Source organism: Aythya ferina (genome assembly GCF_964211825.1).
Source record: "Aythya ferina genome assembly, chromosome: Z".
Taxonomy (NCBI): Eukaryota; Metazoa; Chordata; class Aves; order Anseriformes; family Anatidae; genus Aythya; species Aythya ferina.
Window position 1 is genome coordinate 64,304,032 of NC_140299.1, and position 27,245 is coordinate 64,331,276.

The window sequence follows — 27,245 nt, forward strand, 5'->3', positions numbered from 1 at the left end:
TGATTGGCCTCACAGACAGTGTCACTGTTCATCACCGCTACAAAAATAAATAAATGAAATGAAATGAAATAAAATAAAATAAAAAATAAAATAAAATAAAATAAAATAAAATAAAATAAAATAAAATAAAATAAAATAAAATAAAATAAAATAAATAATGAAAATTTTATCGCAAAATTTATGTACAATGTAGAGTGGGTATCTTCTGTTATTTACCGCATTACAGGTGAACAAATGTAATTTTTTGTCCACAGCTGTTGCTGCAGTCTTGCTGGTCACAATAAAACGAATTAACAATTAACATAAAACCAAGGAAAAATCCATAGTTCAGAAAAACTGCACATTTCCAACTGGAAGTGAAGATGTGCTTTATTAGCAACTGTTCCTAAAAAAAAAAAAAAAAAAAAAAAAAAAAAAAGAGTCCATCTCAATTTTTCCAAGTAATTGTGCATCTCATTTGTCTCCTGCTTTTACTGTAGCAACAGAGATGAGGACAGAGTTCAAGTCAACTTAAAGTAAAAATAGAATATAGAGAACAAAAGGGATTTTTTTATTATTATTTTTTGCTTTTACTTTGACTTCAATAGTAAGATCTTTTTGTAAAATAGTGGCCTAAAAACATCAGTTGCCAATCCATCCTGATATAAAAGTTCTTTTGGCAGCTTGAAATACACTAATAACCTGCCCTCTCTACTGAATGTTGACATGACATCAGGCAAACAGTACATATAAGAAATTTAAAAAGAAAAAAAAAACAAAAACAAAAAGGTCTTTGCACAAATGGAAGATTAGCCCAGGTAAAAGTCACGAAATCTGGCATTGCATACTTCATTCATTTTATACATGACACTTCATTTAACATACAATTTGTTTATTTATTTTTGTTTGTTTTCAGTTAGGACTGTAACGTATACTGAACTCATTTGATTAATTTAATTCTTCTGTTTCCAAATTCAGGACTGTTACAGGTGAATGACATGAAGAACAAAGCCTTCATATGGTCAAAATTTCAGTAGGAATTCATGACAAAACCATTTTTCTCTACAATGTAGTTCCACAGATGAAATCAAAACATCTTTAGAAATGTCTTTATGTCACTGAAGTTTCTTGCTTATACACCAGCAGGTCTTTACACAAAAAGTACTAGGTTGAATATCTATTAAAATATGGAATTATATATATATATATATATATATATATATATATATGTATGTATATGTATGTATATCTTGATAAATCCATGCAACAAATATGTAGTACAAACTAAGAACTTATTACTTACATATTTTTTACAAGATATAATGATTTTTTTTTATTTGATGCTTATAGTTATTTAACTAAATATCATGCTCTACAGCACAGTCACTGTTAATGTAATCCTTTCTTTCTTCACAGTAAAATCCTTAATAATCCTTAATTACCCTTAATAAAAGTATACATACAGTATTCACACAAAAAGTATTCATACAAGGGTATCTTCAAGTCAACTGTGCATTACTGTTACTGTACGTACAGTGGCAGACAACATGCAGGTGGCTCTGCACTTCTAAAAGAATGGTTGGCCTATCTTGGGAAAAAAAAAAAAAAAAAAAAAAAAAAAAAAAAATGATTTAAGAGTTGTGATTAAAGTGAAACTGTGTTATTCACTCATGCTTGAAGACCCCATTAAATCAAAGTTCCTGGTGACATCAATGGCTATCTTGTCTGAGCAAGGACTGATTAACAACTGCAGGATACTAGTCCTGGAAGTTCATGATCTGCATGAGGCCTGACACAAATTAGCTCGTTGCCAGCTGCAAATGAACCTCATCTACAGCGTGCAAAATAATCTTTTGTAATCACCTGCATTTTAAGCTATAGTATCTGGAGGTTTTTACCATGTGCATATTGTTCATTTGCACACAGGTAGAAAGCAGTATGCTTTTGTGGTTGGCAGCTAGTGCTTGGCAGTTTTAGTGTATTTGTCTTAATATAGGAAAACTTCTAGAGTGTATTTGCTTTGTGACATAATGTCTTTATTATGTCTTGCAGAAATAATTGACCCAAATGAAGTTACTGTACACTATATCTATTGGTTAATTAGAACTTTAAGATGCAACAAATAAAACACATTATTGACTTTTAAATCTTCAATCAAATAAATATTTACAGCTGCAATTTGCCAAAATTATTTACCTTTCAATAATGGATCACAAAGAGAATGTGTACTACAGACTCAAATGAATGCCTTGGCCATCAGCAAACAAATTACAAACAATAGAGAAAGGAAAAAAAAAAAAAAAGAGAGAGAGGGAGAGAGAGAAAGAGAGAAAGAACAGAAAAAAAAATAATTAAAAAAATAAAAGTAAAAAGCTTTCCAGCTATCATTACCATCTATAAAGAGGTGATGTAGTTCTCCTTTAAACATATGTGGTCTTCTGCATTAGTAGACTACTTGCAATGCATAATTGACCTTGAGATGGAAAATAACCTAGTGGTAGAGTGTCTTTTCTTTTAGGGAACAATGAGAATAGATATTAGAGGACGTGCCTGTTGTCAATGATCATTGCTGAAATCTGCCTATACCACACTGGGACAATCAATTTTGTAAATGATTGCAATAACCAAGGAAATTGCCTAATTTATAAATCCTGGCATACAGCATTTTAATGGATTCCTAGATTTTAATGCTGATGCTTTCAAAGCCAAATGAATTGTTGTCTAAGCTGTCACTACACAAAATGATAAAAACATTCAGTCTTCTGGGTAACTACATCTCATGGATATTCAGACCATCAAGTACATAATCACTCATTAGTGAATCCTGTGATAGTTCCCAGTGGCAAAACAATATCAAAAAGCCACTGCTTCCCTGTGGAAAAGCCATCTCTGGTACTTAAGACTAAAACCAGTCTGGTATTACTGAACAATTATGTTAAAAAAATCTTAGTCCTCTTAGTCCAGATAAGACGGCACACTGGTTAGCTCTCTTCGTGGTATATTATAGGGTTTTGTTTTTTTCTCCCTCCACACATAAAATAATCTTATTTCTTTAACCACCAGGCAGGTCCAACAACTTTTTGATCATGAGTCACATAAATACAGGCACCACTGATATAGAAGATGAACAAATGCAGGGCTTGGTGCCATGGCTAATACTGGTGGGTAATTCTCCCTAATCCGCACTCAGACTTGCTCTCCATACTTAAGCCCGTTCCAGAGATGTAGTTGTACACAGATTGCTATTCTCAGTTAAACCTTAAGCAATTGATTTCAGCCAATAGTGGGCTGCCAGTACTTTACTTACTGCTCAATCTCACTAACCTGACATTTATGGTGTACTGATTGGCCTCTGTCAGTGGTGGTGGTTGTAAATTCACTTTGAAAAGCTTTGTGTTAACAGCCTTCAACCAGGCTCTGAGACGAGTACGAGCAAGCAAGCTGACAATTGCTCGACCTCCTGCCCTTATTACAGTGAGTAAATCAGGCTTTGAGCCATTAGGCTGGAGCCTGAGGCCTACACAAAAAGGATTGACATGACTAAAGGTCAACCTCTGTCACACATGTGTAACAATTTGGATAATGGAATTCTGTAACTTATCTGAAAAAGGTGCCAAACACACAGGAGGAAAGTACACGCTAGACTGAATTTTCTAGCTTTTACGTTAAGCAGATACTTAAAAGTCTGTGTTTTAAAGCCAACGCATGTTAGATCCCATGAAATCCAAGGGAACAGCACATGTAAAGAAGTGACTGAGGCAGTTCTGCAAAATACTGAGCATCATCTCCATCCTGAAAAGGGCATGCTGCAGTTTTGACTTATCAAATCTATCACTGATATATTATTGGCATCAGGTATACCATATATTTTGGATATCCATATATCTCATTAAAATACTGCCTTTTTCATCCACTTTCAATCAAAAGTCAATAGAAATAATTCACTGTTAATGGTATCATAAATTAAGAGTAATTTCATGCCTTACAGACTAGATTTTATCCAACAATGGAAATTGCATTTCCTAACAAGTTCAAATTAAAAGAGAGAGAGAGAAAGAGAGAATAAATGGTCAAATGTTTCCAGATTTTAGGTGATTGGATCACTTTTGTGTAAAAATGTAGTGGTCAAATAAGGATGGAAATGAGCTTTCATATTTGTGTTCCATGTCAGTATTTTTGTGCATCATGTAATATAACCTACAAGGTGAGATCATATGCCATGGAAAAACAGTCACTGCATAATCTGGTCATTTAAATAATATTGATTTTTGTTTTGTTTTGGGTTGGTTTGCATTGTTTTACTTTTATTTGTTTGTTTTTAATTCATTACTGTTGTTGTTGTTATTGTTATTTTCCAATAATACTGTGTCCACATGTATGTTTATTGCTGTCCTCAGAATTTTTGTTTTCAGTAACAATGTTGAGATTCTGGGGAAGAATACAACTCTCTTCTCTCTCCCCTCCCAAGTTTATTACAAACTTTCCTACATTAAAAAGGAAGCCAAATTAGACTGTTTCTGTGGCACATGTTCTTAGGCTTACTTAACTGCTTGGGCATACAGTAAACACCTTTGTGTAAATGGAATAAATGTACATGGAAGACACTGAGATAACTGAAGATAAGGCATCTTTTCAAATATATCGGGTTTCTGAAAGAATCAACAAGTTTTAATTTTACCATCATAAGAATTATCGAATATAAACTATATTTTGTATTTGGGATAAAAGTAACTTTAGATTGACACTAAGTAAGTTATCTATAGCTTACAAAAGTTATCTGGAAAGATGTGATAGTAACTGATCCAGAAATACTAATGTGGGCAAGCTGCTTTATAGCAGCTTAGCACAATTTTCTTGTAAGATACATAAATTAAAGAAGCCGTTATGCTGACCGTGTTCTAACAACTTTCAGCTCAGTAACCTACTGAACACAACACTGGGGACATTTCCAGTAGGCAGTATGTGAATTTGAAATCCATGTAAAATTAAAAATTAATGTGGATTTTTTTTTTTTAATAGAAAACAAATGCGAAATTTGTATACCACACAAAATCCTCAGAAAATACAAAACAAAACAAGAGAATGGTGCCAGCTGTTAGTCTGCATAATTTAAGATATAATAGCAATATAGCTAAGGGTTTTTTCAAGCCAAAATTATTTGAATTTCATGAACATGACATATTTGAAACAGGCCTGACAAGCAGTCTAGAATACTAGATGATGGATTGCTGAGAAACATAATTTTCACTTTAATAGAACTGCGGCATGCACATAATTCTATCCCCTAGTGTTTTGCTGTAACAGTGAATTTAGTCCAAAACTACAGCCTTGAGAATTTGAATACAAATCTATCACTATAAGTGGATATAACTATAAGTTCTTCATTTGAAAGGTAAGGATTCCCTCTGCAGATTAATTTGTACAAAAGTGCACAGCACAGCTGCACAGACTCTGAAAAGCATATGTCCCACCAAAATGCCTGTTCTAGGTCCGGATGAAGTCAAAGGCAGTATTTTCTTTGACTTCAGCTGGGACACAGGAAGGCCGATAAGTACCCACATGGTACTTTATTAAAATGACATACATACTTTCTAGTAATGCCAGTTAATCCTATCCATTTAAGTGGAAAATTAGTAACATAGTTTTACCATTTTGTAATTACTAATGAACACCCTGATGTACATATATTTTGAACATCCCTGTAAAAGAAGAAAAAAAAAATTGGAAAATCATTTAAAAAAATAAATAACACTTAAATAAAATCAAGTTAAAATAAAGTATAGTAATGTATCTGACATTCTTGAACTATTCCAAGAAAAAGACTATTTGATCTGTGGCAATAAACAAACAAGCAACAACCAAAGACAAATAAAAATAAAAATAATAAAAAATAAAAATAAAAAATAAAAAAGCAAACTGTTTATCAGGCAAATGAAATAAGGAGACTGAAAAATTCCATCTCTTGAGGCATCTATCAGTAAAATTTTTCATCTAAATTATATTTTCAGGGGAAAAGACCATTTATGATTTAGCTATTTCCAGAATTCACAGTTTAAAGTTTGGAGCCTGAAAAAATTTGACTACTAAAATGTATATGCCTTTTAAACTTCTATATTTTATTCTAATAGATTTTTAAATGTATATCATATACATTCCTTAAGTCTACTCTTATTAAATTTTGATGTTAAACAGAAAGGGGAAACCATGTGCAACTAGATTAATTTATCTCCAGGGAATAAGGACACATTAATAATTGAGATAATGTTTTCATATATGTTGGAATCAAGTGTGCCTTTTCAATTCTTTATTAGAAAACACATTAGGGGAAAATTATCTCATTCTCATCAGTAAGACCTAAGTGCTGAGAAAGTCTCTGTTTTCTTTGCAATAACAAAAGGATTGTTCTCATTACTTCAAAATGAAAAAAAAAAATAAAAATGAAATATTATCAAGCAGCGCTGGAATAAATGCCTGTATTACCAAAGAAAGTGTTTACTTAATACACCCAGTCCTGTTTTTGTTTTAAACAAATCAGAGTTTATTGTATTTTTATAAAATACAAGCAAACTCTGGATTGGATAAAAGTGGGCCAAAGGGGGGGGAAAAAAAAAAAAAAAAAAAAAAAAAAAAAAATGAAAATGACTAATATTTTTGGCTTTCTGAAGAACTGATCTTTCTGTAAGTTATAAAAAAATTATCTTGGCTGATTGCTAGAGAGCTCTATAATTTCCCATGAACACCCATAGGTGTCGAGGCCTGTTGTGAGGTAATGGAATGGTATGTAATTTACTCTGAATCGTTGTACGTTATGCTATATGGATTACATACAAAGCAAACATTGAGTGCATGGTGGGAACACTTGTGCAGACAGACTGAAGCATATTTCCATAGTGTTGAACTATACATCAAATGCAATGTTTCTGATGTTTCCCACAACAAAGAAAGTTAAACAGCCACCAAATCAGTAACTGTGCTTAAAAGACTTTGCAATAGCCACTTTATTTATCTGGTGTACACTGAAAACAAAGAATTATAAATGAAAACAAACATCTATCAACTTTACTTTGCAATGTGGAGAAAAAAAAACAATAATATTACAAAGCTGTTAGTGGTACTAAGAAAGATTCATCTCCTCTACGAGGCACATATTCAACCCAATGTTGAATAACCGAACTGTGCACATACTTGTACTTGATTCTATCTTGAAAGAATTGGTTGAAAAGAACTGACTAGTCAAAACTTCATAAAGGGACAACAGTGGAACATTCCTTTAATGTTTGTGGTGATTTAGTCTATGTTCCTATACTATATAGAGTAAAAGTGTTATTTAAACGCATACTTTCTATTGCTTGTATTAATTTTCATAGGTCACCTTTGTAAACACCCACACACACTTTCTGCTTTATTCTACTATATTTTCCTTTATTAAACATTTGTTCTCTGATAGAAAAAAACACACTGAATTGAAAGTCAAAATAAAAGAAATGTCCAAAGCATTATGTTTAGCTAATGCTTGGGATATGTTATTCTTTGCTAACAAATTTTGGCATTAGCAGAAATAATCTGAGACCATGACCCACAATAGCTCCCCCCTAAAAAAAGAAAAAAAAATGAATTTAATTTTTATTTTGAATATAACTCACTTAAAATAAACACACAGTCACTTTTGATAGCCAATGGGAAATCTCTGTTGTGTATTAGGAACAGACGAGCAATTCCACATAAAAACTCAGCTGACACCCACCAGTGACCTGAATCTGGCACATACATCAGTGCTGTGTCTTATTTTCACTTGACATCTTTTTCTTCTTTGCTTTTGGCTCTGCCCCTCCACCCCCATACTTCTTTGATTTCTTTAAAACAATTTAATCTGAAATTAGACTAAAAAATTCTTGTCTACAAAAAGAAAAAAATTAAAAAAAAAAACATTGTAACTTAACTTGCATAAAACTGATTTATATGGAATGAATTTTTAATTGATAATGTAAATATTTAAGGCTAACATAAAACTTTCTAACTCCATATATTTTAGCTAAATTTCAATGTTTTTTGTAAGCTGATGATATGGCAAGTTTATTTTATCATTGAACATTATGCTAATTAACATAGCCTAAAACACAAAACACCTGAGACATAATAAAGACTCCAAAGTCATTACAGAGTTTCATTTAAAATAAATAAATAAATAAATAAATAAATAAATAAGATTAAGAACATACCTTATAATCACCGCGATTTCATAGAAATAGATTTAAGCCCGATTTATGAATATCTGGTATACAAGAGAAATACAATCTCCACTGAAAGCAACAAAAACCTCCCAATAATTTCAAGTCATCCCATATTTTATGGAATACATTTAACTGCGCTCCAGGACTGATCTTTTACTCTTTAATGTGAAAATCTCTCACTGCAATGACTCCTGTGGGCAAATACTTTTAGACAAAGCCCCTGATGTGCTATTACTGTTTGTTTGCACATAGGAGATGCACAGGAGTTCCTATTAACGGAAACAGGTCACATATATCAGGTAACATGTGAAAACAGAACAGAATGATGAAAAGAGGTGATCATCAGTTCCAAAGAACTAACAACCTAAATATTCACAGATTTTCTGTGAGTACTATATGAAAGAGTTGGCTCCACAACATCAAACATATTTTTAATATATATTCCTTTTTACTATATTTCCACTGCAGACAGCAAAAAGGCTCCTTGGATCTTCATGGGCTTCTTTCTGGGTTTCTAAACAGCCAGCATGTCTCTTTATTTTCTGGAGGTTCTGATTTGCTTTAGATGAGTAAATAACACCTGTAGATCTATGGGTACATTTCTGCTTTCTCTCCATATCGTTACCCTTGAAATGAGCAGGAGCTGTGGCTCCAGAGAGGACTTAACAAAACTGACTCCTTCCAGCACAAAGCAAAGCAATGACAAGAAAGAATAGGTAGATGGGAGGCTGTTCTTATAAATTAGAATTACTGGCACACATAAGGATTGCGCTTGTTCCTTGTTAATTATTGGATCTGTGTGTAAAATAAGCATATGTTGCATTTTCTTTCTAAATTAGCTTTCACAAGACATTGTCATTAACATTTGTGTACAAACAATACTCAAGCATGAAAATCTGGCGCTTCACTGTGTACATGGTCATGATCAGTAATAGCCATACATGTCCCCATACAGCCAAAAGAATACAGTGGCCTCTTCTGCCAAACCACAGCAGATTATTTAGAGTTTGTCGCTAAGCAAGCCAAATTATCACAGCCTGAACGTTTTTGTATCAATTATCACTGTTGCTCCCTCTAAGATGGTGACAAATACAAAACAAAATGCCAGCGCAAACAGCTTTTCGCACTCAGGCATCGAAAGCACCACTAGGGGAACTCATGGTCGGTGCACAACCAGAGCTGAGCTAAACTGCGAGCTAATCATGAACGGCAGGGCTGTGGATGAGGCTCCTGCGCTTCTCTCAGGAGCTCTGTTGGACTGCCTGGGAGCCACGGCCGTGCTGCAGTGCAGCGCCTCAACCCGCACGCTGTGCTCAAACAGAGGGGATGCATGAAGCCAGGACTGCAACCCGGCAGCTCCTTCAGCCCTTGTTACAGAGGCCAAAATATGAAGACCACTGTTTGTTGTAACCTTCAGCCGTCTCTGGCCATGTCTCTGTGTGCCATAGCAGAGCATCGGCCATGATCTGCTCTTGCCATGTGAACCAGCTGGGGCCCTGAGGTGCCTGCCGGCCTCCTGGATACCCACAGCAGTTAGGGGCTCATGCTTGCCCTGGCTACACTTTCAAACCTGCAGTGTTAGCTTACTGACATTTTTGCCCCATGTTTTTGCTTTGGTTTGTATCACCGTGTAAAACTACGCTAGTCCTACACACAATTACACTCAACATCTGTTTCAAAATAACCAAGTTTGACAAGGAAGGAAAGACAACGACTTACTTCCCAGAGATGCTGAGTGTTCCTGATGGCTCCTGCTTGGACCTTCTCTGGCAGGAGCAGGACTCCCTGGAAGGGCCCGATCCAGGTGCCCTGCTGGATCCTCTGCGCTGCACAGATGCCGTAGGCCAGGCCGGGCACCGTGCTGGTGCACAGGCACACCTCCCGCGGCAGGTCCCGCAGCCACTCGGGGATCTCGGGTGGAGGAGCCGCTGCCGCAGCACTGCTGGTGCCCACCAGGCGCCGCAGGGAGTGGAGGGGCCCGTGCATGGGGCACTCGCCGTTGCGGTTATCGGCGCACATGTCACACCCTGGGAGGCAGAGGGGAGAACGCTGTCAGCGCCAAGGTCACGCCGGTCCCTCTGCTTTGCTCGTGACCTCATGGCCACCCAGGACACATGTGCCCCATGCCCTTTCATATGGTGCATCAGCCTAACCTTGCCAAGCCTTTAAAAAGAGAGAAATCCCGAAGGCTCAGCAGAAACCCCGCAGACAGTTTGCAAGCACAGTGTGTTCACGGACCTGCCAAGACTCTTTCATCCCGACACAATTTCTAATTTTTATTTTTTTAATGAACACAGGGCCCATTTAAACCACCCCAGTGTTGTGTTTCAGAGAGACATTTAAAAACCCACTCTCAATGCCTTGCAAGTGTCCCGCATTTGCCTTACCACAGCTCAGCCCAAGGGTTTAATTGGAACAGGATTTAATTTCATCCTTACTTTGAATGAACATTCGCTCTAATTTTTACATTGACAGATGTATGCGTGCATGTCTATTCAGAAAATAAATTAAGTAGAACTTCATGAATGACAAGTCAGAGAATGCGTGCATCTTTACTTCCTTATAAGCGAATCTAATCTCAAAAATGAAATTATGTAGCAAGTATTGCTGATCCCTAGCGCACATTTAAAAATTTTTATTGAACTGGAACGCGTGCTGTTTGCCAAGCTGAGGTAGCTGAGGCTAAGAACGAGAACAGCATGTCTGGTTTTGTGAGCAGCTCCCATGAAAAAAGACCATTTTGTAAAAAATGTTAATTTCCCTAACTGGGTTAGTAATGGATGGTGTTGCTGTATTTTGGGAAGATCCAACTGTGATTTCTCTTTTCTGAGCAAGGAAAATTTTGGTAAAATGTTTCCGTTACACACTATTGAACATGCCATGAATGCACAACTTCCAGGAAAATGTTTCATGCTCAGGAAACCCATTTCTCTAGAGGTATGCTGAGTTAATATAACAATAAATCTATTGAAATAGGTTACCGTCTTCTGTACATTTCACTTTTATATTATGGGAAAGGTTTTCATATAAATTTATCTCATAAACACAAACAAATGGGGAAAACAGTAACTATAGCATAATACTCATGTAGCAATTCCTAGAGCTTTCCCCTTACAATTTTGTACTACTGCATCCATTCTTATGAAAATAAGGAGCAGTATTCACTACAGAAGTGGGAGCTCCTTGGCCTAAGCCACAGAGTTAGCCTTGCTAGATCGCCTGTAACCACAGCCTTGATTCTCAGCAGCACTGATTCTGCTGTCCTTCTTTCCAATGTGGAAAGCTACATGCAAAAACTGGTTTCTCTCAAAACCATCATGCCGTCCTCATCCAGGAGGCACACTGCTTTACTCTGCACCAGAGCCCTTGGGGGGAAGATTTGTGAAAGCACAGGGAAAAGGTTTCCAGCTAGACCGCAGAGAATATTGTTATGCAGCAAATATTCCTACAGCCATTCCCAGGCATGATGAATAAAAGGCAGTGAGTATATGTCGGGTGTTTTTGTGGTTGTTGTTTCTCTTGTTGTTTCCACAGATAGTTTGGAAGCTGGAGTATCACCGCAACATCTCTTCTTTCCTCTTTGAAACCAACAATCAAGAAACCCTGTGTTTTTGGCACATACAAAGGTCTCAGAGGCTGCACTAGACTTTGGCACACCCAGATCGTTCAGGAAAGGATCCCAAATAGGAAAAACAAAACAAAACAAATTGGCATGTGAGTGCATGTTAAGCAAATTTGGCATCTTACCATGCAAGTTAGAAAGAAAACATCTGACAGAAAAACTGAGGGTTCAAAGAGAGGATGTCTGAGCATGATGTCAATTAGCACCCAGGGCAAGCCCTCGAGTCTGACCTGCTTGCACTATTTGGCCGTCCTTTGCATGCGTAACTCTCCTCCCAGCTGACTGATTTTTGATGGCTTTTTTGGAGACACTGTGTCTCTGTAGGAACTTACGTTAAACATACTAAGGCATCCTTGTGGCTCCATTCAGGCAATTTCAGTGTCAGCTTCCTGCATCCTACCTCCAGATATGCAATGTCTCTCCTGCACACAACTTGTAGTGCCTGCCCAGAAAAAGGATTTCTTTGCTTCATGCTGACAATATGTGTAAATAATATATTAAATTTCTATTTATTAAAGGAAAAGAGATTAAGAAATTGAGGAGAAGTATAAATGAGCTCCATGCCACTGTCATTTACCCTTGCAGAAAGTCACACATAGTGATATTTATTTTCCACTGTCCAAAACACTGGTAATGTCTTAATGCTTGCCAGCTGCAGTATCTTATCGCCTGCTGTGCTCCTTTCCCTTTGTCCTGCCAAAGCTGAAAATTTGGAAAATGGGACATCTTCTGAAACTGTTTCGTCTTACGGCTTACTGTTGAGAGGCAGGGAGTCTGTCCTTAGGCTAAGCAGTACTGAAAATCTTCTGAGTTGCATGCTTTATTCATCCATCTCCAGTTGTTACTGAATTTTAGAAATTGTCATTAAAAAATATCTCATAAATAATACAACAAGTGGAAGCACTACTGGACTTAATTTACCTTGCCTTAATAAAAAGCCAGCGTATGTATTTTTCTTGTCCCATAAGTTACTTTTGCCTACTGATATGTGGAAGGCTTTGTACACAAATGTACTTTCTATAATGTTTTGGTACCCATCTAAGGACATTTCATTTGGAGAAACTGTAAGGAGTAGGTTTCTTTGCCTCACACAACAGGGGAAGCGAGTCCTTTGTAAAAACAGACTCCATCTTGCCCACTTTCCTGCCTCACAAAGAAGATCAACATCATCCTTCATGAGCAATGCAAAGTAGGACACCATGCAGTGCAGCAATGTGTTAAACAATACATGGAAAGGAAAGGTTGGTGGTTTTTTGGTTTTTGTTTTTTTTTGTTTGTTTGTTTGTTTGTTTTTTTGAGAGCTGTAGCCCAGTGGCTCCCTAAGATCAGGGCTGCAGTGGCACTGCAAGAGTGTCTGAACCAGAAAGCAAGTGTTGAGATACACACGGGTGTGGGAAGCTTGTGCAAAAGGGACACAGTGGGACAAGCGTGAGCTGTCCGGGGGGCTGCCACACAGAGCAATGAAGAGAGTCATGCCCTGCCCTTCCTGCTTCAGCCTCAGAGAACATCTATATGAGCATGGGCCTCACCCAAGGACCTCAGAAATGAATACTTCCACTAGCTGTAGAAGATTCAGTCAAGTCCCAGAGTAGTAAGAAATGTGAGAAAATTGAGGGATTTGCTGAAAATGGTAAAAGTGAGGAGGACTACAGCCAGAGCATAGCGTCTGCAGACAAAATAAGAAGAGATAAAAGGTAAAGTCACTGGGAACGCACTTTTGCGGGCCCTAATGCAGCCAGACTCTTTGGAAGGAGATCAGTTTTTTTACTTTCTAACTTCGTGCTCTATAGATGGGAGGACTACAGCAAGGAAGAGCAAGGAAAAAATAAATAAATGATTTCCTAGTGGAGCTGTTTGGTATGACTCTTTTGGGAAGAGTGCAATATGTTATCATTTATTTGCCTCCATAAAAATGAGCACGGTGTAATGCCAGCACTATAACTCCATTTGAGTATACTTAAAAGTAGTAGACTCAAGCAAAAAGGGAAAGGACACATCATTGCCACCAAATATGATTCTAAATGCTCTCCAACCTAAATAATACTACTACTGCATATTTTAAAGGAAATCTGAGAGGAGAAAGCTTTTGTCAGTAAAAGGTAGAGTTCAACACAGAGTTTAAACCAGCAAGCCAGCTGTAACAATAAATGAAGGAAATACATTTTTGTCTCGGCGATAATATGCTTCAAAGGTGCAGTTACACTGGATACCTGCAGTTTGCTGGTATTAAAGGAGGGTGGCCTCTGACCCTCCACTCCATAATTCACTGTAAGCGTGCAGGTATCCAGTGTAAGTGGCCATCATTTCACACGGAATTACTCGCTCGCAAAAGTAAATCACTGCCGCTGGCCCTGCGCCCCTGCCTGGGCCCAGGTACCCAGCCAAGAAGGCGGATGGGCTGGGTAAGGCAGCCCCCTTCCATCTCCCGAGGGCTTTCCTGCGGACGGCGCCTTCCCCGTGCCTCAGTTTCCTCACCGAAGAGCTGAGATTAATGTCCCGGTGCCCCCACGAGAAGACCCGTTGGGTGCCCGCTGCGAGGCAGCCCTTCGGGGACGGGGCACGGGTACGCGTTCCCTTCCGCTGTCCTCTTTCCTCAAACCTCGCTTTGTTCCCTCCGTGTCCGCTCCCGACGGCGGGACCGAGCCCATCCCGAACCCAAAACCATGAGCCCGGACCTCCGGGCCCCGGGCTCCGGACCTCCGGACCCCAGACCCCGGACCCCGGGCCCCGGCCGCCCCCTCCCGACTCCTGGCCCCGAGCCCCCCGCCCGGGACCGGCGGGGACCGTGCACGTCCCTCCGGGTAGCCACGCGTGTGGTGGGGAGGGGGTCGGGGCCGTGGGAAAGCTCCCTGCTGGCAGATAGACTTTGGGGCTATATCCCTCTTTTTGCCATGCGGGCGGGGGGCAGGCTGCGGGAGGAGGGCTTGGTTTTCCCCGGCTTCGATTGAACGCGTGAATGAATTAAATTTCCGTGTCAGGTATGAGGAGGGTAGGAGAATATTGTGTGTAGATAAACCTTGCCACCCCCTGCCCCTGAGAGACCCCCATATACAATGTGGAGATGATGAATAGGCTCTGGGAGAGGAGATCGAAGTTCAGTCCGCACCGGCTCCACTCTCTCCTACAAAACTATAGGGCAATTAATTGTGGCTTGTCCCCTCATCCTTCATCTCCTGGTGGCACATATCGATGGAGATTACTGCTGATGGACCATTTTATCACCCTAAATAAACAGTCACCACCTTCTCTAACCTCAATCTAATATATGGCTATCTGCTATGTTTAAGGGTGCTGGGTAACTAATGATGTAAAATAGCTAAATCATACAGGTTACCAGCAGTCCAGGGGAGAAAATAAATAAATAAATAAATAAATAAATAAAAATCCGGATATTCCCCGCACCGATCCACCTCGCAGCGCCTTACCCGATTCTCGGAGCATCGGACGGGAAGACGGGCGCACCAAGGGAAGGAGCGGGCTGGCACCTCGGTGCTGCACCGCGCACTCGCTGCTCCGCCACCTCGCTGCCTTCCAGCGCAGCCGGAGGAGCCAAAGGGCTTGAGAAAGCCTCTGCCCCGAGAAGGGGGACGAGCCCCCGAGCCCCCAGCCCGGCACCCCCGATCCTTCCCGAGGGCATCTCCCCGTACCCCCGGCACTCACCGCCCGCAGCCCCCGGCCCGGCTCTCAGCACGGTCCCCTTTACTTCCCTGGGAGCAAGAACCCCGGGCACTAATTACTGATATGTACGTGTGCATGTCTCTATACGTATGTGTACATATACACTTTATTTTTTTTCTAACTAACGCCCTTTCAATTTACAGCGATCACACTCGCACGCTCGACCCGCAGCCCCCGGCCGACCTCTCCCACCGCCGTGCCGCCTGCACTGACGCCCGGCGGCGGGGGCAATGGGCACCGGTGCCCACCCGTTTCCTCCCCACCACCCCCCACGACCTCCCACGACCCTCTCCACAGTTTTCCCGGCGCCGAGGCCCCGCCAGGAGCGCTGCGAACTCCCCGCGCTGCGCTGCGGCCGGTCGGGGGCGGCCGGAGGAGAAGTTTTGGGGAGTTCCTGCCAGGAGGGAGCTAAGCCCGTGAGGGAGTGGGGAGAGGAGGATTGCTCCAGAGGGGAAGGGGGTGCATGGAGGGGGGAGTTTGAGAAAGAAAGGGACCGAGGGAGCTTGCGGCCGGCGCCTCTGCGACGAAAGCCCGAGGAGCGGCACCCCGGGGTCACGACAAGCAGGGGCCCGACCCGGAGCCGATCGCTTCTCACCTCTCCTACGACCAGTTTCACCTCTTTTCCCTCGTACGGGCACCCCCAGCCCAGCATGGAGAAGGAGCCAAAGTGGGGGACAACCACCCCGGCTGCCCGCCGCCCCTCGCCGGGCACCCACGGGACGCCGGCACCCCGTGCGCCCCGGCCGGCCAGGCAGGCCCGCACCCTCCGCTCTGCTTTTTCCACGCGTGTGTGCGTGGGAGCCAGTGTCCCCGAGTGATTCCCGCTGTCCCTCCTCGCCGGGATGCTGCTCCTTCCTCCCCCGGCCGTGAGAACGGGCTGCCCCCAGCAAATGCACCTGGTCCCGGCAGGCTGGGGCGCTCGGGTCAAAGTTTTTGCTCGGAGACGACTGGAAAGGTGTTGGAGAGCAAGTGGCCCGGTAAAACGGCCCGGTGATGAGAGTTTTTGGGTCTCACGGCGGAAAATAAGCCACAGGCCGCCCCAGCAGCACCCAGCCCCGTCTTTTCGTGCACCCCGTCCCAGCCAGAACCGAGCCACTTTCCTTTCCGCAAGCCACCTTTAATATCGCGATTGGGAAGAAACTGTGCAGACTTCGCCAGCGATTCTGCAGCATGCTATTATTCCGCTCGCTCCTTAAAAATACCCCACCTCGAATCTCTTTTTTATCTTTCTTTCTCCCTTTAAAACCTTTATCTTGCAGATTTACGGAGCCGCTCGGAGAAGAAAAACACGTATTGTCTGAACAGCCCGGCTGGCGATTAAAAGTGCATTTCGGATTCCACTAAGTGCGTGTAATTTATGAGATCACGCTTTCTGCGCCCGAGAGTAGAAAATACATTAATACGCCTCGCTGCAAGGTAAAACTAAGCGTAAAGAAGCCGCTCAAAACAAAGTTGGTGTCCGGCGCATAACGATTCGCAGTGTTAAGAAGGGGGGGGAAATCCCCACCAAACTCCGCGTCAACTTTCCTCTTGCTCTCTAAGACTTCTGCACGGCGACCAAGGCTACGCTACCATCCGCACGGTGCAATTAATACACGGCTGAGTTTCACGGAAACTTTCAAAACAAACTCTGCATCTGAAATTAAATTAAACGAATCCACGCTCTGCTTGGGCATGTGCTCGCGGATTGCTGCTGTGGGGTGTCGTTCCTCTGTTCAACAGCCTTCCTTAAATAGGCATTTCAGGGGGCAAGGGCAACCGAAATAAAGAACTTTGAGAAACATTGGATGAAAGAAGGGGGTCTGCATGGAAAAAGTGTACGAGCCGAAGTCATGATCCGCTGTTTTAACGGCGCTAGACCCGTGTGCTCGGGATGTTAACAGTAAATCTGATGAATTAATATAGTTCATCTAGTTATTCTCACCCCGCGAATTACCTCGGTTGCACAGTACCGACAGAGACAGAAACCAAAGACAGGCAAAAGTAACTTCTAAAATCGCAAACCTGTAGCAGACATATATGTTTAATATTTGGAGCTCTCCCTTCCCAAGGAAAAGAAAAGAAAAAAAAAAAAAAAAAAAAAAAAAAGGACAAAAAACACCCCACACCAGCTATAATTAGCAACAGCAGGATTAAACATTTCCTAACCACCAAGTGCTAAATGAATTCTGACACTCGGGCAGACGATGTTTCTCCCCTGGAAAACCAGATTTTCTTATTAAACGACCATGCCACACTTTTTGGTAGGGATGAAGACTAAAACTAGCGAGGTGTTAACGAGGTCTGAAAGGAAAACGATACTCCCAGATAAGAGGAGGGGAAACTTTGCCCTAGCCCGACTGACGGAAACTGCAACTTTTCCCCTGCCCAGCTCGGAGCTGCAGCACACTGCTGGGCAGCAACAGATTTCTGGGCACCCAGCGGAGCCCTGGCTCTCCGGGCAGGAGGCAGGCAGCACAAGGAAGGCGAGGAAGGACCAGCTTTTGGCCGGTCCCTCTCACTCACCATTTCGGCAACTGTTTTCCTTCGTGGCCCTCCGCGAGGAGCCTCCCCCCGCGACAGCCTTCCTGCTGCCGCCGGCCCTCCAGGGAAGGATTCGGGTCTCGGACTGTGACCGAGAACCACAAACCAGCCCCCGAAAGCCCCGGAGCCACCCCAAAATCGTCTCAGGGCATAGCCGAGGATGCTCCCGGCGGCGAGAGCAGAGCCCCCAGCCCAGCCTGGTCTGTCCCGGAGCGGGGAAAGGCGGAGGAGGAGAGGCGCGGGGAGGTGCGGGGCTGCGGGTGCGGGTCACGATACGTACGGTTGTTGGGGTCGCTGGTGTGCTGGTTGAGGGGGATGATCTCCATGCGCTGCTGCCCGTACAGGTAGTAGTCCAGCTCCTCGGCCGTGCAGCGGAACCGGGCGGCCGGGCGCTCGCCGCACTTGGTGCCGCCGGCCCCGCACAAGTCCTTGCCCTGCAGGGGAGCGGGCGCTCCCCCGGCCGGGGGCTCGGAGCTCTGCAGCGGAGCGAAGACCGGCAGCTGGGCGACGGGCAGGGCGCTCAGGCCGGCCAGGGACGCGGCGGCGGCGGCGACGCAGGAGGAGGTGGAGGAGGAAGACGGGGTGGATGAGGAAGAGGAGGAGGAGGCGGAGGAGAGGGAGGCCGGGCGCTGGCGGAGGCTGTCAGCCGGGGGCTCGGCTCTCTCGGGCGGCTGGAGCTGGGCGAGGGCCCCGGCGCTCTTGAGCTGGCCGCTCTGCGGGAAGAGCTGCTGCCAGTGCTGCAGATAGGCGGGATCCACCTTGAGGAACGCCGAGCCGCCGGGCTCGCCGGGCTTCAGCATCGCGCTGCCTGCCTGCCGAGCGGGGGGGAAGCGGAGAGCAGACGTGAGACCCCCGCCCGCCGCCACCCGGACCGGCCCCGGCCCACGGGTGGGTTCCGGCTGCGGGAGAAGCCTGGGAGAGCGTCCCCGCAGCCCTCCCGTGCCCTTCTCCCAGGCTCGGACGGGGAAAACCCGGTCCCGCGGAGCCCCGGGGGTGCCGGCGAGCAGCGCGGTGCGTGGGGCACGAAGCCTCCCCCCCGCTGTGGGACCCGTCCCTGCGCGGCCCCGGGATGCGCCCCCTCCTCCGGTCCCCTCCGGCTCCTTCCCCCTCTCCCCGCGGCGGCGAACGGCTCCCAAAAAGTTCGCAAGGGGGAGACGGAGCAAACTTCGGCCCCGCGCAACCACCCCGCCGGCCCCGGACCCCGGACCCCCAGGGGGGCGACGGCAGCGCCCGCAGCACCCATGGGAGACCCGGACCCCCCCCGGGCAGCGCCCCCTTACCTGAGCGGGGTGCTTGGGAGCGGGTTGCGGCGCGGTCCCGGGAGCCTTGGGAGGGATTTCTGGGGGGCAGAAGGGATTTTTTTTTTCCGTGGTCTGCCGGCGGGGCAGAGGGGTGTCCTCCTGCTTCCAGGTGCCGGGGGCCGGGAGGCCGGCTAGAGGCGAGCCGCCGGGCTCCCTCTGCCGTGGCTGTGCATGGCAGGCGCGCCCGGGCTGCTCGCTCGGCTCTGGCAGACTCCGGGCCAGACACGTGGGTTTTACGACAGCGCAAAATACAAGTGTGCGTGTGTGGTGTGCACGGCGGGGAGGGAGGGGAGGGAGCGGGAAGTCACCAGCGAGCCGGAGCGCAGGGCCCTTTTTTTGGCAACATCCCCCACTTTGTTCCCCCGCTCAACTTTTAAAGGTGTCCCTTTCCCTCCTTCCCTCCCCCGGCCCGGCCCGGCCCTCCCCTCCTCCCCACCTCCACACCTCCCTCCCCAGGTCGGGGGGCGCAGCGCTGCGGGCAGGGACGGATCCTGACCCCCCCCCCGGACCCGGCACCGCGGGGAGCCCGTCCTCGCCCCCTGCAGCGTCCTCGGAGCCGCACCAAGCGCCTCTCCCCGGAACACCGCTCCCCGAGGCTGCCCCCGAGCCCCCCCCGGAGCACGGACCGAGCCCACCGCTCCGCCAGGTCCCCGTCCCCTCCAGACCGGCTCCTGCTCTTGTGCTCCCGGTCACAGCGAGGATGAGGAGGAGGAGATGCGACCTGCGGCGATAAACTTCTCGTCCCTCACTACTTTTTTTCCTCTCCGCTTTGCTTCAAAACCGGCCTTTTCCCGCACCTTTGCTCAGCTGTTGAGCTCAGGCACCAGCGAGAACGCCACCGACTCCTCGCTTTTTTACCCCTACATCGCACAGAAAAGAAAATAATAGCCACCTAGGCGGGAACTATCATTTGTCTCGGGTATACCACATGCATACAGTCACCTTTAGGACAGAACATTTACACAAAGCGTCTGTGTCGCCAGGACAGCGCTCCGGCGTGGAAAAGCCCACGTTGCCAGGTGTGGAGCTCACACTTGCTCACAAGCGGGACGTGTGCGCGGCTGAAACCGCTCTCGCCGTTCCCCCCGACCCTGTTCCTAGCTTATTTCTTTCCCACCCTTAATTCTCGCAGAGCCTGGGAAAGCTTCTGCTGTTTAGATTCTGTCTGCGTCTAAGGCAAGACGTTTTAGCACAATTTTGAACAGAGCTGGGGCAAAAAATGTTTTGACTGGCGTCATTTTGACAAGGTCATCCGTCATCTTCTGTATAGATTGATAACACCTAAGTTAAAGGCAAACACAACTAGGGAAAAAAAAAAAAAAAAGTGATTCTTATGTGTTATGAAGTTGGCTATAAAAACCTTCCTGATGTCTTTGATCAAGCCTACGGTGTAAAATGTAATGAATGTCCAGTCCTCTCGCTCCATTCATCCACCTTGTAAAGCTCAGAAACACCGCGATGTAGCGGGGGGACCAAGGTGAGGCTCTTTCCAACACACCCGCTACCCAAAAAGCGCTTCTGGACGTTCCTGATGGGAGTGGGCTGTCCTGCCTTTCCCCGTTTCCACTGCAGTGGCACGGTGTCTCGTCCCTGGCCAGCTCCCTGAGGGCAACAGCCTCATTCCACCTTTTCCGACTGTTTAATTTTAATTTAATTATATTTTATTTTTAAGTCGGACCTCTGCGTGATTGTCCTTCCCATTACCGCGCATCGTTCAAAAGCACCAGGCGGCTTGCAGCGGCAGCGATCTCTACAAATTCGTTTTCGCGATGGATAAAGTGTGATGGAGCGGGCAAAAGCGTCCAGACAGCGCGCTCAAGTTCATCGCCAGTGCCTGCCTGCGTGCGCCTCGGCTTGACAGAAACACCCCGCGCGGGCTCGTGTTGGGACTTCAAGCTCTTACCGCGTCTCTTGCCGTTTGTTCGCTGTTTTTTTTTTTTTTTTTTTTTTTTTTTTTTTTTTTTTTCCCTTCTGTGTTTTGTTTATTTAATTATTTGTTTTTCTTTTCCCCAGCTCCGAGCCATTGGCTCGGGGTCACGCCCGGCCGGGGGCAGGGGCAGGGGCAGGAGGCGGTGGAAAGGGGCTGGGCGCCCGCCCCCGGTACCCACCACGGGCAGACCACCCCCTACCCCCCCGGCGGCGGGGTCCCGCGGGCAGCACGGCCCGGCACGGCCCGGCACGGCTCAGCAGCACGCCGGGGAAGGAGGAGGGCTGCGAGGGGAAGGTAAACGAGCGGAGGGACGGCGCTGAGCCGAGCGGCGAGCGGGCGGCGGAGGAGGCAGGGACGCGCCGCCTCGGGGCCGTGCCGAGCCCTGCCGAGCCGTGCCGGGCCAGGAGCTGCTCATCCCAGCCCCACTGCCCCGGAGAGGAGGGGAAAGGCCGCTCCGCACCCGCTGCCCCCGGTCCGGATCTGGCCACCGCTGACCTCCGGCCCCGCTCCCCCGGCAGGCGGGTCTGTGCGCCTCGCTGCTGCCTCTCACGAGTTTGTCTGCGCTCTATTTCCTACTTTTTTTTTTTTTTTTTTTTTTTTTTTTCCTCCCGTGGATGTGCCTTCTGTCTGTAAAGATGCAGGAAAAAAAATAGATGGAAAGAAAGAAAGAAAGGAGTTTTTAACTACTGCCTCCCCCTTCCCCTTTCTCCCAGGCTTTTCCATTATTTAGAGGACGAGCGCTGAAACAAATCACATTGACCGTTTAGAAAGCGATCAAACCTTTATAAAAATCCATCGCCTGCGAATCGATTGGTGAATATTTGCTAGGAATTTGTTCAAAAGAAATAAATAAGGAGGGCAAGTGTATTAAATGCAAAGGGGGAACACGGTGGTGTTTTTCTTCATTGATTAATGACCTCTAAAATAAAACAAGCGGGAAGAGGAGCCGAGATCGATAAATTAACTACCCAAATTCATCATTTTCCCTGGGATTTTTTTCTTTTTTTTTTTTTTTAATAACCCTTAGGAAGGACGCCTGCCTCTTTGGAAACTCGAAGGTTTTATTTTAGGTTGGGGGCAGGAAAGGAGCTGAACCCCTTTTGGGACGGGATTGAATCGGGAACACCCTATCTGATTTCGTTTGACACACAATTAAAAAGTTTGCCTTTCATATTAATTAATTCTCCTGATCTGGGGAAGACAAATGGTCGGTTACCTCTGACAGGAGTCCGATAAAGGATTCAGCAGCTTTCCTTCTTGCCCTAGGCGTCTCCTCATTCCAGTTTTAAGGTCATGAGCGGCTGAGTTAATAATTCATTAATATAGACATTTATTCAGATGGGATTCACGGGGATTCACGCTCTCCTACATCTCGCACTTTGGGTTCGGTTTCCCTCGAAGGGAAGAAGGGCAGTGAGGGGAAGAGGAGGAGGAGGAGGAGGGATGGAGGCAGCCCCTGCACAGTGCGCGGGGAGCCCGGACCCGCAGCGGGACCGGCCCCAGCCACGGGAACGGCGCTGCCGCGGCCCCGGCTGCCCCGATCCGCGCTTCCTCAGCCGAGGCCGGGCTCTGCGCTCCCCCTTCCCCTCCTTCTCTTCTTCCTCTTCCACTTCCCCTTCCCCTTTCTCTTCCTCTTACCCCTTCTTCTTCCCTTTTCCCCAGTCTTCCCCTTTCCTTCCTCTTTCCCTTCCCCTCCCCTCTCCTTCCTCTCCTTTCCCCTTTCCCCTCCCCTCTCTTTTCCCTTTCCCTTTCCCTTTCCCTTTCCCTTTCCCTTTCCCTTTCCCTTTCCCTTTCCCTTTCCCTTTCCCTTTCCCTTTCCCTTTCCCTTTCCCTTTCCCTTTCCCTTTCCCTTTCCCTTTCCCTTTCCCTTTCCCTTTCCCTTTCCCTTTCCCTTTCCCTTTCCCTTTCCCTTTCCCTTTCCTCCCCCTTCCCCTTTCCTCCCCCTTCCCCTTCCCCTTCCCCTTCCCCTTCCCCTTCCCCTTCCCCTTCCCCTTCCCCTTCCCCTTCCCCTTCCCCTTCCCCTTCCCCTTCCCCTTCCCCTTCCCCTTCCCCTTCCCCTTCCCCTTCCCCTTCCCCTTCCCCTTCCCCGCTCAGAGGGTCTCCCCGTCTCCCTGAGCAGCCAACGCCGCGGTCAGTGCTGGGGCCGTGCCGGGGTCGCCCCGCACCCTGCAGCCGCCCGGAGGGGCCCCAGAGGGCGCCCGCGCCCCCTCGGGCGGTGCCGGTGCCGGTGCCGACCGCCGACCCCAAAAAAGGCCCCGGGAGCGCCCCTCGGCCCGGGGGTGCCCTGGGGAGGGGAGCACCTGCCCGGCAGATGCCAGCCAGACACGTAACGACTTTCTGCCACTATTGACCCGGTGCGGATATGAACTGGTGACCTTTGAGGTGAAATGCTCCATAAGTCTATTACCAATTCCCCGAGCCACCAAATCCCCCTAACAGGCGGGTTCAGATATTTATGTCCGTCAACGAAATGAGCTGCTCCAAGCCAGGCACGCTGCAGATGGCACGGCAAAGGGAATCAGTCCCAAAGTCAGAGGGAAAATAAATCAGGTTGGAGTACAAATAGAGTTGAACTTAAACATACCAAATTCGGGAGAATTTCACTCCTCCTTTCACACACAGCCCATCTGAAAACATTTCCGATTAGGTAGGAATCAAGTTAACCATTCAAATACAGTTTTGTTTGTATGTTTTAACCAAAGACACGGTTTAATATTATTCCATGTTGCAGTATATAGACTAAAAAAAAATATCAGGTAGGATTTCCACAGGATTACGCAATTTAAAATCCATTCTCTGGATGACAACAAGATTAATAGCCTGAATACTGACATCCTTAAGTACAACTTTTATGATTTCTTGGTCCCTGCATTGCTAAGTACTTGTTCATGTCTGTATTTCACTCTATATACTTTCAGAAATGGTCTAAGGGAGCACTCAGAAAAGCAGGCTTCCATATAGCGCTTTATGTCAAGCTTTCCAAAATGAAAAGACTCAACATTCTGAATGCTTAAACAGCACTGTGTGGCTACCTCAAATTGCAAAACTAGGAGAGAGAGAGAATTTTCCTGTATTTTTTCCTAAAAATAGCTCTCATAAACACGGAATCCATTAGATATGATTGTTTGCACATGACATGAGAATGGTAAGGTCTGGACAAAACTCAAGAATAGTAGCATTTCAGTGGTTAGTATTGTGAGAATGCCACAGTTTTACCATAATGTTTGTAAAAATAAATGGAAATAATAGTGGCGGGTTTTGTTTGTTTGGTTTTGTTCATTCGTTTCAATTTGGGCCTAGAATCATAATCATGACTCAGTGTTTTTTAACAGAAAAACCTCACACTTTTTTTCTCACTAAACTGGTTTCTCACAATATACGCTTTTCTAAGAGGTTTTCTAGACCTGTATTCTAATCATGTCCCCAACCCCCCAAGTCACCAGTAAATATATTGATGGTGAAAGGAAGAAGACTGACAGCCCAGGCAAACAAAATTAACTTAAAAGCAGGGACCATTTCTTCCCTTGTCGTGTATACAGTGTGATAAAAGGCTGCAAGAACATGTCTGAAATACCTGCCCTGCTGCTGCTCTTTGTTTTTGCTGGACTGCGACCAGCAGATGATCTTTGATTTGAATAAGCCCTTATGTGAGATTTACCTCACCAAGCCAAATTCTGGAATATGGTTGCTCATTCTGGTATCATTGTTCAGGAAACTTTCATGTGTGGAGCAGGACTTGGGGAGGGGGTAATAGTTCTTTTGGAAGGGAGGATGTGTGTGGTGTGCAATGAGCATACCGTGAAAAACGTCTGGTCACAGCCTCAACGCCAAGTAGCAAACTTTGGCTGCTACAGCAGTATTAATAAATAGTACTGCATGACCAGTGGAGTTTCCTAAGTAAATGAATAAAACTGAACAACATACAGAGAAGAAGAACACTCAAGCAGGAGTACTTAAATCAACAGTTTAAATAATTAAACAATTACAGTAGAGTCCTTTCCGCACCACAGTAGTTGATTCAGTTCTGTTTCAGATGTGTTGCCAGTTAAATCTTTGGTTTTGTTCTTTACATGGCTAAGTATTTCCTGTAATGTTATCTAGAGCCACGGGTTCATGACAACTGGAGTCCAGAATCAAATCCAGAAACAGAGCTGGTCACAGAATCAGTGACATAGGTAAAACAATTGGCTTTTCAATTGTATGGCAGTTGGCAACTTTCTGCAGCAGGGCTTGCTATCTGACATTGTACAGGGTGAATTATTCATGGAAAGGGAGCTAAAACCAAGCCAGGTGATTTAGGGAAATAGAGGGAAAGACCATATACCTTAGACTAGAAAACCACCAAAAGCACCCCATTATGAAATTCTGTACTCTTTTGTTCTTACCAACAAGAAGCAGTTTTTCTATTTTTCTGCTTTCCTCCTGACAATCAGACTGGCCTTATTATTTTGAAAAGATAACGCAGTCATTGGTTACTCCCTCAAGGGAGAGGCCTTACAGAGAGATCTTGACAAATTGTGGGGGTGGGCAATCCCCAGCAGCATGAAGTGTAACAAAAGCAAGTGCTGGATTCTGCACCAGGGATGGGGTAGCCCTGTCTGTACATACAGACTGGGGGACGAGAGGCTGGAGAGCAGCCCCAAGGAATGGGCTCTGGGGGTTCTGGTTGACAGCAAGTTGACCATGAGCCATCAGCATGCCCTGGCAGCAAGGAGGCTGCTGAACCTTGGGGTGCATCAGGCCCAGCACTGCCAGCTGGTCGGGGGAAGGGGCTGTGCTGCTCTGCTCTGTGCTGCTGCAGCCTCGCCTCCAGCACTGTGCGCAGTTCTGGGCACAACATTAAAAAAGAAAAAGGATATAAAGCTGTTAGAGAGTTTTCAAAGGAGGGCTACAAAGACAGTGAAGGGCCTAGAGGGTAAGATGTTTGAGGAGCAGCTGAGGTCCCTTGGTTTGTTCAGCCCTGAGCAGAGCAGGCTGAGGGGAGGCCTCATGGCGGCCTGCAGCTCCCTCAGGAGGGGAGCGGAGGGGCAGGCGCTGAGCTCTGCTCTCTGGGGACAGCGACAGGACCAGAGGGAACGGCATGGAGCTGGGACAGGGGAGGGTCAGGCTGGGGGTTAGGGAAAGGGTCTGCACCCAGAGGGTGGTCGGGCACTGGGACAGGCTGCCCAGGGCAATGGTCACGGCACTGAGCTTGGTGGAGTTCAAGAGGCATTCGGACAACATTCTCAGACACATGGTCTGACTTTGTACTGTGGGGAGTCAGTAGCTGGACTTGGTGATCCTTGTGGGTCCCTTCCAACTCAGGATGTTCTGTGATTCCATGATTCTATAGGTAAAGAGTTGGAAAGACAAGGGATGCTATGGGCCTCTGCACTGAGTAAGGAATTGTTCAAGTGAAAATGCCATGGGGATCTTTAGAAGTGGATACACCACTCAAAACAGAAGAATTCAAAATGTCTCCAGCAGTTGCTGCTAATTGCAGGGAAAAGATCCACTTGACTAAAATATAATAGTTTTCTGTCAGAATGGGATTCTTGACCAGATAATATCAATTATCTGGTATTATCTGGGAGGGGAGGGGAGGGGAGGGGAGGGGAGGGGAGGGGAGGGGAGGGGAGGGGAGGGGAGGGGAGGGGAGGGGAGGGGAGGGGAGGGGAGGGGAGGGGAGGGGAGGGGAGGGGAGGGGAGGGGAGGGGAGGGGAGGGGAGGGGAGGGGAGGGGAGGGGAGGGGAGGGGAGGGGAGGAAAGGTCAATCACCCTATTATAATATATGGAAGGATAAAGGAAGTGGGATCCAGCCTATAACAGCTGAGATTCAGTAATGTCTGTGCCAGCAGTTTGGAATAACTTCTGAGGAAAATCAAGAGTTAAGCATTGAACAGAGGCTATAAAACTCCATCTAACCTCTTGACAACAAATTATTCAGGAATGTTGGACAGAGCAGTGGAGACTTTGGCACTGGCTACCTGTGCCCCTGCTGC

General features: G+C 45.9%; 1 protein-coding gene across 1 annotated transcript in view; it reads right to left on the reverse strand.

The window, feature by feature from the left end:
• Positions 1-19,845, reverse strand: part of PRDM6 (PR/SET domain 6) — a 75,513-nt gene extending 55,668 nt beyond the window's left edge. The window contains exons 1-3 of the mRNA XM_084503002.1: positions 19,314-19,845; positions 18,314-18,845; positions 9,930-10,237 (exon numbers count right to left, since the gene is read on the reverse strand). Coding sequence (XP_084359128.1) covers positions 9,930-10,237; positions 18,314-18,833 — 828 coding nt within the window. The 5' untranslated portion in view covers positions 18,834-18,845; positions 19,314-19,845. The remainder of the gene's footprint in view (positions 1-9,929; positions 10,238-18,313; positions 18,846-19,313) is intronic.
• Between the last annotated feature and the right edge of the window lie 7,400 nt (positions 19,846-27,245).